Source organism: Ranitomeya variabilis, chromosome 1 (genome assembly GCF_051348905.1).
Source record: "Ranitomeya variabilis isolate aRanVar5 chromosome 1, aRanVar5.hap1, whole genome shotgun sequence".
Lineage (NCBI taxonomy): Eukaryota > Metazoa > Chordata > Amphibia > Anura > Dendrobatidae > Ranitomeya > Ranitomeya variabilis.
Genome location: NC_135232.1, coordinates 122,231,106 through 122,243,374, shown reverse-complemented (window position 1 = coordinate 122,243,374; position 12,269 = coordinate 122,231,106). Strand labels below are relative to the sequence as shown.

General features: G+C 39.3%; 1 protein-coding gene across 1 annotated transcript in view; it reads right to left on the bottom strand.

The window, feature by feature from the left end:
- VCAN (versican) overlaps positions 1–12,269 on the bottom strand; it is a 118,041-nt gene that overhangs the window by 29,733 nt on the left and 76,039 nt on the right. Inside the window, exons 8-10 of the mRNA XM_077288648.1 lie at positions 5,192–12,184; positions 4,482–4,598; positions 2,058–2,171 (exon numbers count right to left, since the gene is read on the bottom strand). Of these exons, the coding sequence (XP_077144763.1) occupies positions 2,058–2,171; positions 4,482–4,598; positions 5,192–12,184 (7,224 nt within the window). The remainder of the gene's footprint in view (positions 1–2,057; positions 2,172–4,481; positions 4,599–5,191; positions 12,185–12,269) is intronic.

Sequence of the window (12,269 nt, the reverse complement as noted above, 5' to 3'; positions counted from 1 at the left end):
TCCGCCTACAATTGCTTCACTGACAGTTCAATTGCCTCCAGTCTTACAGCTTTGAGGCTCTCAATCAAGCAGGAAGAGGTGGCGCTGGGTGGGGAATTGAACTGGAGTAGCAGAGGCTTAAGATCTACCATAGTACTTCAGCCTGATTTGCATATTAATTCAAATGCTGGTTTCTCAGATAAGGAGGAATGGACTGGCCATGTAAAGATATTGCTGGACTTGTCTTTGAAAGAACTAAATGTCCATATAGATAATTCAGGGTGTGAAATCCTACTGACAGATTCACTTTAATGTAAACAGCATGCCAATATGGACAATGTACAGGAAATGATAATTCTTCTTACCTGTGAGTGTCCTAGTCTTTTGTCTATAGTCGCATTTGGCACCATAACTGAGTGAAATTTCCATCTTACAGATGTGGCCACCCTTAACCTTTCTTGAATTGCAATGTAATATAATTTGTCCTGGGAACCTATTCAATTATCTAGACTTCCAGTAAAAAAGCCATGTTAACTGTGCTTTTTCAGCAGAGGAGCCTATGGGTAATTGGTCAGATGATGCCAGTGGCATTAATTGGGCAGCATGGTGGCTCAATGGTTAGCAAATCTCACCAAGGACCACATTTGCAAGGAGTTTGTATGTTCTCCTCGAGTTTGCATAGGTGTCCTCCCACACTCCAAAGACATACCGATAGGGAATTTACATTGTGAGCCCCAATGAGGACCGTAATAAGGATGTCTGGAAAGAGCAGTGGATTTTGATGCCGTTATATAAGTGAATAACATAAATGTACATTTTTTTGTCATGTTGAAAGTCATATGTCTCATGGTTTTGTTCCCGTTTTGTTTGCTGTTCAATACTCGCAATTGTCTTGTGAACTAATTATTTAGAACAAGATATTTTTTATGTGACTACATGGCAATACACAAATCCATACGCTAATAATCAACTACCTTTGCCAAAACAATAATGAATTAAGAATAATGAATGAAATCTACAACCATAAGAATATTATGACCTTCAGACCATATTGTAGCTTTTTACTGCCCAGGTCAAACTTCAGAGACAGAAATATTTAATGAGTTGCTATGGTGTTTGAGCAGATTTGGACCCTTAGGCGATGTAAGTCACTGGTGATATTACAGGATAAGATGTGTTTTCTATTTTATTCCTCGCTATTAGCAAAATTCAACATCTGCTGTTCTTATGTGACCGGTCCACCGCACTACAACTTCAAACAAAGTATTGCCCGAGTCCACTTCCTTAATCAACTCTAATTATCCATTAAGTGAAACTTGTTAAATCGAATAAAGATGTTCGTTGTCTTTCCAGAGAGTAGCTGTCACTCTCAGCCCATATGGTGACACTGGAATATTGGATTGCACTTTGTATTGGGAAATTGTAATAATATTATTAACTTACATTGTATTAGGAAATGATCTATGGCAAAATAAGGGGTTAAGTGTCCTGGGAGGATTGTAAGTGTCCAAATGTCACTGATAAAGCAGATGTTCTTGGAAACTAACACCAAAGACAAATGTTTCTAATATAACTTTATATGTTGTAACTAGTGATGAGCGAGTATACTCATTACTCGGGTTTCCCTGAGCATGCTCGGGTGGTCTCCGAGTATTTTGACGTGCTCGGAAATCTAGTTTATGTCACCGCAGTTGCATGATTTGAGGCTGCTGGACAGCATGTCTAACAAACAGGCAACCCCCACATGTATTCAGGCTGTCTAGCTGTCGCAAATTATGCAGCTTCGGCAGCGAAAACAAAATCTCCGAGCACGCCGAAATACTCGGAGATCACCAGAGCATGCTTGGGGAAACTCGAATAACGAGTACACTCGCTCATCACTAGTTGTAGCCAAATCTTTCACATATTGATAAAACTTTCTCATTTTTTACTCCAGATAAAAGGAGCCAGTAGTGAAGCAGATGTGGCTATGTAGCTTCTACTAGAGGCATCTGGTGGACATTTCCCAGTTATTGCCACTTCTATAATATTTCATGTTTTCTGATATGAAATAATTGCCAACCATTTAATTATTTTACCTTGCTCACAAAGCGCTCCACTGTAGCTGGGAAGACAGACACACATGAATGAATTAACTCCATCAATACAAGCAGCTCCATTCCGGCAGGGGTTCGACTGGCATTCATCAATGTCTGCGGAAAGTAAGATGAGTCAGGAAAGGAGTGTACAGAAGGGCCAACTCAATTTTTGGGTGATTAGAAGGTAGTCTCCATAATATATCTTCACCATGAACATATCAGGTAGAATGACATCTCATAAGTAATTTTTTTTATAAAAATCTAAAAATCATCGCAAACTAGACCACTTTGTGGTATTTGGCATCACCAGCTCCTAGTGAATTGCTAATGGCTACTAGGATACCCACAGATCATTTAAACCCATTCAGAATTTTATCAGAATTTCCCTTCTTCAATCTGAAATAGGAGAAGGCAGAAAGAGAGATGAGAAACGTGTTCCCATTTAGTATCCTAGTGGCCTACCAAAAGGTGAGGGCATATTGGTTTATCACTAAGGCCTCTGATTCATCAAAGCAATTTCTACAGAATTCTTGCTAAAATTGATCTGAAAAGTTTCAAAATGTATGCGCTAGTTGTAAGTACCTACACATTTTTTGATTCCTATTGTTTCTCTAAGCTCTGCCATAGTGGGCGAAGCTGGAGCAGATTGGAGGTGTGACACCACAATTCATCTAATTCATAACGAGCTATGGCACTCCTTATGCCACAAATCTTACTCCAGTTAGTGGTGTGGTGTGGTGTGGTGCACGGAGGCGGATGCCACTCGTCAGATTTGCCAGATTCATTAAGAGGCGTGCATATTTTAATGAATCAAGAGCATCTGACTCTAACCCGTCTTGTGCTATTTGGGTGATATTATCTATATGCATTTCAGTGGGAGGGAGAAATCTTTTGACAGCACAGATAAATAAGGGTTCCTTAAGGCCCCGTCTCACATAGCGAGATCGCTAGCGAGATCGCTGCTGAGTCACAAGTTTTGTGATGCAACAGTGACCTCAGTAGCGATCTCGCTATGTGTGACACGTACCAGCGACCAGGCCCCTGCTGTGAGATCGCTGGTCGTGTCGGAATGGCCTGGACCTTTTTTTCGTCGTTGAGGTCCCGCTGACATCGCTGAATCGGTGTGTGTGACACCGATCCAGCGATGTATTCACTGGTAACCAGGGTAAACATCGGGTTACTAAGTGCAGGGCCGCGCTTAGTAACCTGATGTTTACCCTGGTTACCAGCGTAAATGTAAAAAAAAACAAACAGTACATACTCACCATCTGATGTCCGTCAGGTCCCTTGCCGTCTGCTTCCTGCTCTGACTGAGATCCGGCCGTACAGTGAGAGCACAGCACAGCAGTGACGTCACCGCTGCGCTCTGCTCTCACTGTACGGCTGCACTCAGTCAGAGCAGGAAGCAGACGGCAAGGGACCTGACGGACATCAGAATGTGAGTATGTACTGTTTGTTTTTTTTTACATTTACGCTGGTAACCAGGGTAAACATCGGGTTACTAAGCGCGGCCCTGCACTTAGTAACCCGATGTTTACCCTGGTTACCCGGGTGCTGCAGGGGGACTTCGGCATCGTTGAAGACAGTTTCAACGATGCCGAAGTCGTTCCCCTGATCGTTGGTCGCTGGAGAGAGCTGTCTGTGTGACAGCTCCCCAGCGACCACACAACGACTTACCGACGATCACGGCCAGGTCATATCGCTGGTCGTGATCGTTGGTAAATCGCTATGTGAGACGGGGCCTTAAGTCCCATCAGCGGTAATTAGTCAAATAGTCTAGCACCCATATATATAGAACATGAGAACATAAAGTAAAATAATTTGAGAATCAATCTTCAAAAAATAAATCCTTGGGCAAAGTGATTGACTTCAAAATAATTTCAAAATCAAGTAGTCTTCAGGAGACATGATTGTGTTCCCATCACCCTTAAAAACCACCTTATCATGAACATATAGGAAGATATTAAAACTTGCAATTTTCTGCCCTGCCTAGCAATGTAATTAGTTGTTCACCCTTAGGGTATGGGCAGATGATCAAGATTTGGCAGCACTTTGGACACAGCACAAGTTTGCTGCATCTAAAGTTCTGCCATCCATTGAACGCAGGTGAATTCGCATGTGTTCACTGAACCGTGTGGATTCACTGCATCCAATACATTCTATGGGAGAAAAAGACATGCTGCGGTCTGGAGAGACGTGCCACATGTTTGTCTCTGTGGGTGTCCGTCTCCGTTGGTGAAATCCCATCCACTATGCTGTAACATCTGGTCACTGCGGGTTTGATGCTGCACAAGTATGCAGCTTCCAACCCGCAGCGTTTACTGGTCGTGGGCACATACCCTAAAACTCCTGGCTGGTTCCCTTAATGATTCTGAAAATTTCTTACTAAGCAGCTTTACATGAATATTTATATCTCTTACATACCAATTTCACAAAGCTCTCCGCTGAATCCAGGCATACATGTGCAGACATATGAGGAAGATCCACGAGCATAGCATGTTCCTCCTTGCTGACAAGGATTTACCCTGCAAGGATCTTGGGCTGCAATGAGGCAATATCAGGATCATTAGTGTAATACATTATGGAGTAAAATTTTTACAAGTTTATCAATGTTGATCAAATAAAATATGCTGTATACAACTATTGTTTCACATTAACGATTGGTGACCATAAACAGAAGTTATGTTTTTCTTTCATTATGTATGGATATGTCACCCATTCCCAACTTTACCATTTGGACTGCGAAGATAATTCTGAATAAATTTAAAAATGCAATTGCTGGATTAATTATGCATAGATAAATATATATACACAAAAGAGCACATATGGATGAAGACCAGTGAGAAACATTGCCAGTAAAGCTATGCAAGCAATGACAATGACAGCACTGACATTATTAGACCATCCTCGTGCGAAACATAATGATTAATGATGGATACTGTACACACACATACTGTACACACACACACACATATATATATATATATATATATATATATATATATATATATACATAACACATAAGTTAAAGAGCAATCACCCACGCAGGGACAATTCTGGTTACTAAAAACTACGCTCTAAATCTGTACCTAAAAGAATAAAGAAAAGAATAAAATAAAATACTAGTGTCTTACTTGTTATGCGAAGTTCAGTTTCATCAACATTATTACTAGTGGAGATCTGGATATCAATATCTGGTAGTGGTGTCACTCTCTCAAAAGGAGTATCTTCTGTTTCCACTATTTCAGCCTCTTCAGTTTGTACAAGAAGTTGTGGTGTTGAATCCGCAGTATCTGGGTCTACCTCAATACTTTCTGTAGATGTAATTAACAATGAAGGACTAGGCTCGGCACTTTCTTTGGGATCTATTTCAATATCTGGTTCATCAGTAGGTTCAGAAATATCAGACGTAATAGACACAATTTCCCTTCCCACAACATATAAAGGACTGGAGGATTCCGCTTCAATTTGCTCTGTAACATCAGAAGGTTCTGGTGGGCTTTCTGTTGCATAAATTGAATCAATTCCTTTTGGTTTGTAAGTAGCAGTAATATCAGCACTAGCTTCTTGTCCTGATACATCATGGTCAGTTCCAGAACCAGAGGAAGGTAAAGTACTTGGAATAATTTTTCCAGTGTACTCTGATGCGCCATTCACAAGAATGACAGTGACAGGAGCTTTTGGCTCTTCGGTTACTGACGCAATACTTTCCAGCTCAGATAGATCAATACTTGATGTCACAATTTCATCTGTACTGTCTGTTACGTTGACCCGAGGTTGCCTAGAGGTTTCAATCACATCAGTATCTTTTGTTGAAGATTCAGGGCTAAATAATTCATCTTTAAATATTTCAGTGGTGGCTTCCGGACTAGCTGACAATAAAATTTGAATGTCTGGCTGATCTGTGACAACTTTCTCCTCAAGTGTCACATCCTGAACATCAATGGAACTCAATGAAATTCCTAATGTAGATTGTGCTTTGTCTTCTTTGACAGTAATTGTAGATGTAGAATATAGCTCATCTGTTAAGCCTTCAAATTTTTTACTCAAGTCCTCAACAGAAAGAATACTTGAGGTAGGTTGAACCCTGTCTTGCTTAGCTTCCTCACTAGATGTTGATGTGAGATATTGCTCTGCTTCTTTTGTTTCTTGATCTACTGCAGGCTTATATATATCTGATTCAGATATGGTTTCGGTTTTAGGTGATTTAGTCGCTGTCATATCATCCAAATCTTTGCTAACAATTATTAGTACTGTGGATGTAGTAAATGTTTTATCTGAAACAGTTTCTGGAATTTCTGTACTTGGCAAACTTGTTGATTCAACAACATCTCTTTGAGTGGGTACAGGTAATGCAGAAGCAAATACACTTGGTATAATTGGTTGGTGGGTTGCATCTGTAGCTTTAGAAGTTAGTTCTGAGCCAGATCCCTCTGTTGAACCTTCAAATAAATCAATAAGAGGAACAGTGAAAATTTTCTTGATATCAGAACTAACTGTTCCAGATGTCGTGAACTGGATACCACTACTTTCCCTTATTGGTAATTGTGTTGACTGTTGCTGGACATCATCTTTACTTGTAACTCTTCCAGATTCCATGACAGAGAGGCCACCTTCTGTCACCTCCTTAAATGTGGCATCTTCAAAAGCTGTTTGTGTATGAACTTCAGTTTGATGTGAAGTTGAAATGTCTATTAGATTATATGGTTGTGATATCTCTGGAGATATCGTAGTAGAGTCAGCAACTGTTTTACTTGAACTTAGTGTAACAATGTTAGGTTCCTCAGTGAATGCATCATCTCCAGAGCTTTGCTCTTTTTGTGTATGAACTTCAGTTTGTTGAGTTGAAAGCTGAATTAGCTGATCTGGTTGTAGTGCCGCCGGAGATATGGTAGCAGTGTCAGCATCTGTTTTAGCTGAGCTTATGGTAGTAACTTTAACAGCAATAGGTTCCTCAGTAAATATGTCAACCCCAGAACTTTGCTCTGTAAATAGCTCTGTAGTCTGTTGTGGCTCAGTTGTGGATTGCACAAATATATCTGTAGATTTGTCCACAGTTTCTGTTGTAGAAATAGCATGATCATCCGTTTCTTGAGTACCAATCTCTTCAGTAATATCTTTAATTTGTGATGATGTAATAATATCTGTGGACTGTGTAGCTGACAATGAATCAAATGTTGTTCCGTCTGCACTTTCTTGATACTGGTCATCAGTCAAGCGCACAGAATCAGATGTGATACTTTCTTGCTCATCTTCCTTTCCAGGTGAAGGGGATTTTAAATCAGGGTACAGTTTGGTTACAGGTGTTTGAACATCAGAAAATGTTTCTCCAGAGCCTTCAACATCAGATTTTTCAGTGGAAACTTTCTCTTCAATTATAGTAACTGCTGATGAAGGAAGTTCCTCTGTAAATCGTGTGCTAGATTTCTCATCCAAAATAAATTCAGATGGAATGTGTGTAGAACTAACTACTTCACTAATGGAGTCATTAGGTTGGGATAAACTCCATATGCTACTAATAGTACTTTCTTCTATTACTTCTGAGCTAGGTGTTTTACCAGTACCAATCATGAACTCCTTTTCATCTTCAACACCTATAGGAGATATTGTTGCCACCTTGGTTTTCAAAACTTCTTCTGTAGATGATTTTGTTTCATCTATTAATAAATGAGATGTGCTTGGGCTAAGACTGATCAGTGATGCTGGTCCTTCTGTTTTTGTGGTTAAATCTTGCAAATCACTGTCAAATTCAGTCTCTAGTGAAGGCAAAGTTACACTAATGTGTTCTTCTGTAACTAATGTTGCAATAAAAGAATCTGTGTGTGTTTCTAATTCCATACCTGAACCTTCAAATATCACTTGTGAGTCAGTTGTTTCTAATTTCTTTGGTGCATAATCTGACATTTCAAGACCTTCATCAATGTAAACCTTGGTAGCTTCAGTAGTAATGTGAGGTTCTAAAGTTTGGTCAGGTTGTAATTTTTCAGAATCTTCAGAAGTTAGCTGAATTATTTCCACAGTTTCAGGACTGGCTATATAGCTTACTGTAGATGGTACTTCAGAAACAATGGATGATGTTGGTACAGAACTTGAAATCTTTTCCAGTTCGCCAGAGCCAAATTCATCAAATTGGGTACTGATTACTTTTTGAAGTGTTGAGACAGTGCTGTGCTCCGGTATGACTCCAGGAGAGTCAGTGATTATGCTACTCCCTTTAATCTCTACTTCTGATGACTCTGTTTCTAATGTTTTCACATGTTCTGTAATAAGGGAATCCGAAAGCTGTGGCTGTTGTGTCTGTGTTATTTCACCAATAGGAGCAGTTGTACTAAACAAATTGTCTTCGACTCCAGAACCAGAGTCAATAAATGATGACAATGTGCTCATCTCTTTCTCTAACTGGAGGGATTTTGTTTGTAAATCTTCCTTGTCTGTAATTGAGAAAACTGTATCAGGTTTACTTGAAGATGAAGTTGCAAAAATCTCATGCGAGTCTCCAGAGCCCAGATCAGTAAATGGTAAGCTAGCAGTTGCTATTTCTTTTAGAGTTGCATGGCTAGTTTGTGTTTTTAAACTTATTATGGATTCCTCGGTTGGCACATCAATGGCATCTTTACTGAGCTTTTCTGATGTCACAGTACCTGAGGAAGTAATTGAAGATGTAAACAATATATCCTCATCTCCTCCTGAGCCATATTCAGAGGTGGCTATTAGCTGAGAAGCAACCTCTGTGATCACTTTTAGAGGACTGATGGAGGACACAGGTGTAAACTTTGACTCTAAACTTTCATGTGTAGATATTTTAGGTTCTTCTGTGCTTAATTGAATTGATAGTGGTGTCTCAGTTGGAGTTTCTGGTTTAAATCCAGTTTCTGATTCTCCTGCACCCTTTGATAATTCTATGGCTGGCAAAACTGTAGTAATATCTTCCAATTCTGATTTTTTTTTTAATTCAGATCTTGTTATAAATGAAACAGTAGACAACTTCTCTTCATCACCTGAGCCTTCCTCTGTGAATGAAGATGATGTGCTAGCAATTGCATCTCTAGTCTCAATAATATAAGTTGATGATGTGACTTCTATTTTAACTCTTTCAGAAGATTCAGACTCTGCAGTGGAAGGTGATAATGGTAAACTAGATATTGATTCATGTATCTTTTCCGTCACTATTTCATAATGAAGTTCTTTTGGTGTGATTGTTGAAATAACATCAATTATTGATTCGGTGTGACCAGACCCAAAAATGTCTTCTGTTGTTTTAGGTGAGGATAATTTTTTGGGTTCCTCTACAGATGTTGTTGTATACAGTTGGGAAGCTTCTATTTCATTTTGGGTATATTCAGAAGGTTCTTCTCCAGAACCTTCAATTGGAAAAGGGAACACAGTGCTGAATTTTTCAGACACTGAATCTTTTGTGACCTCTTGTACAGACAACACTATGTGATCACCTGTAGTGAGTTTTGCTTTTGGTGTGCTAAATATTATGGAGTCATCCACACTCGTTGAAGTTAATTCAATATCTCCTGATCCAAATACTTCATATGTACCATCCTTTACAGTTGGCACTGGAGAAATATGCTTTTCATAAAATGGGACTTGGGTAGAAACTGGTTCTTGTACCGTCTCCATCTCTTTATCAACCAGTTCAGACTTCTCTATAGTTTGCTCACCAGGAAATTCAGATTTGACATCTGTTGGTGTGATTGTAGTCAATATATCATCATCTTTCTCTCCAGAGGCTTCAGAATCAAAAAGTTGCTGTGCACTTGTAGGTTTTTGAGATTGTGAATCTACAGTCTGATCAGCAATCGTAATAAAAGAATCTGTGATGGCTGTTAGTGTCACTTTATCCACAGGTAAATCTGGTTTTGGTATATCGCTACTTTCAGTAAATGTCAATGGTACATTTTGATCATCTTCTGTAGACTTCAATTCTGCTGCAGATGTCTCTGTGGAATCAGTACCAATCTTTTCTGTTTTCACTTCGGGTGTTGTACTTATTCCATATTCACTGACAGCACCAGAATCAACTGAGCTCTCCACTGGTATGATGGTGTCTACAGAAGTAGGTACTGTTACGTTATCACTAGTTTCAGTAGTATGTACATCTAAAGTAGATGAGTCTTTGGTGGTAAAAACTTCTGCTGACCCCCCCTCAGTGTCATCAATAAGTTGGAATGTTTCTTGTGCTTTAGTTGAAATGCTGTCTTCTTCACCTCTTTCAGTAACTACACTACTAGTTTCTGTAATTTCTTGAGAAGGTGATGCAGTGGTCTGAGAAGGGGATTCTGGAGGCACAATAATCTTTGCTTCATCTGTTGTTTTTTCTACACTCTCTTTAAGTACCTGCACTGGAGTTGTCACATTAGTTATGGACTCTACCTCATCAGCTGACCCCTCAGTATCATCAATAAGTTGGAATGTTTCTTGTGCTTTAGTTGAAATGCTGTTTTCTTCACCTCTTTCAGTAACTACACTACTAGTTTCTGTAATTTCTTGAGAAGGTGATGCAGTGGTCTGAGAAGGGGATTCTGGAGGCACAATACTCTTTGCTTCATCTGTTGTTTTTTCTTCACTTTCTTTAAGTACCTGAACTGGAGTTGTCACATTAATCATAGACTCTATCTCATCAGCTGACCCCTCAGTGTCATCAATAAGTTGGAATGTTTCTTGTGCTTTAGTTGAAATGCCGTCTTCTTCACCTCTTTCAGTAACTACACTACTCATTTCTGTAATTTCTTGAGAAGGTGATGCAGTGGTCGGAGAAGGAGATTCTGGAGGAACAATAATCTTTGCTTCTGTTGTTTTTTCTTCACTCTCTTTAAGTACCTGCACTGGAGTTGTCACATTAGTTATGGACTCTACCTCATCAGCTGACCCCTCAGTATCATCAATAAGTTGGAATGTTTCTTGTGCTTTAGTTGAAATGCTATCTTCTTCACTTCTTTCAGTAACTACAATACTCATTTCTGTAATTTCTTGAGAAGGTGATGCAGTGGTCTGAGAAGGGGATTCTGAAGGCACAATAATCTTTGCTTCTGTTGTTTTTTCTTCACTCTCTTTAAATACCTGCACTGGAGTTGTCACATTAGTTATGGACTCTTTCTCATCAGCTGACCCCTCAGTGTCATCAATAAGTTGGAATGTTTCTTGCGCTATAGTTGAAATGCTATCTTTTTCACCTCCTTCAGTAACTACACTACTAGTTTCTGTAATTTCTTGAGAAGGTGATGCAGTGGTCTGAGAAGGGGATTCTGGAGGCACAATAATCTTTGATTCATCTGTTGTTTTTTCTTCTCTCTCTTTAAATACCTGCACTGGAGTTGTCACATTAGTTATGGACCCTATCTCATCACCAGAACCTTCTGGGAAAAGGTATGCAGTTGAATCTTGTATAATTTTCAGTGGACCAGTGGTTGCAACTCCTAGTTTTGCTTGTAAGTCCAGTACAGTTGAAGCATCCTCCGATGGAATGTTTGTTGTAGGTAGGATTGATACTGAACCTTGTGTTACAATTTCGTAAAGTTCATAGTTTGGAGATGGCGTAACAGACATTTCTGCTGTACTCTCAGAAATTATAATGGTTGGTTTAACACTTGGAGAAACATCAGATTCTATATCACCAGATGAATCTATTGGAAATATGGGTAATTGTTGTGTAGAACTGGTTTGAAATATTGTTTTGGGCTCTTGTGATGTTAAATTCTTAACTTCTAAAATGGACTGAGTAGTGGGTAGGTCTTTAATTTTAACTTCCGTATCGCCACTTGCTTCAGGTTCTTGCGATTCAAGAGAAGTAAATTCTGGTGTGTCTGTCTGATAGACACTTTGCTCAGTAACATCACTCAGAGGAGAAACTGATGCAATTAAGGAGGGTGTGACACTTTCAATCTGGTCTCCTTTAGCCTCCTCTGTTTTTGATAGTTTTGATTCTGGTGTAATTTCTTGCTTTCCATTAATAAATTTTAAGGATGGTGATGTAGCAGCTGCAGTAGAATTGTCACAGTCCGTCTCCTCCTCAGAACTTGAAATTGGTGGTAAAATCTCTATGAAAGGATATTGAATGGAGTCATCAGTAATGTTATGTGTTGAAATACCCAATTTATGAAGAAGATGGTCCACTGGTCCTGTTGAAAAACAAATAGTGATTTTAGCTTGTGGATGGGGCAGTGTTATTGCCAATGAACTGTAAATATAGTTAATGAAGTTAAG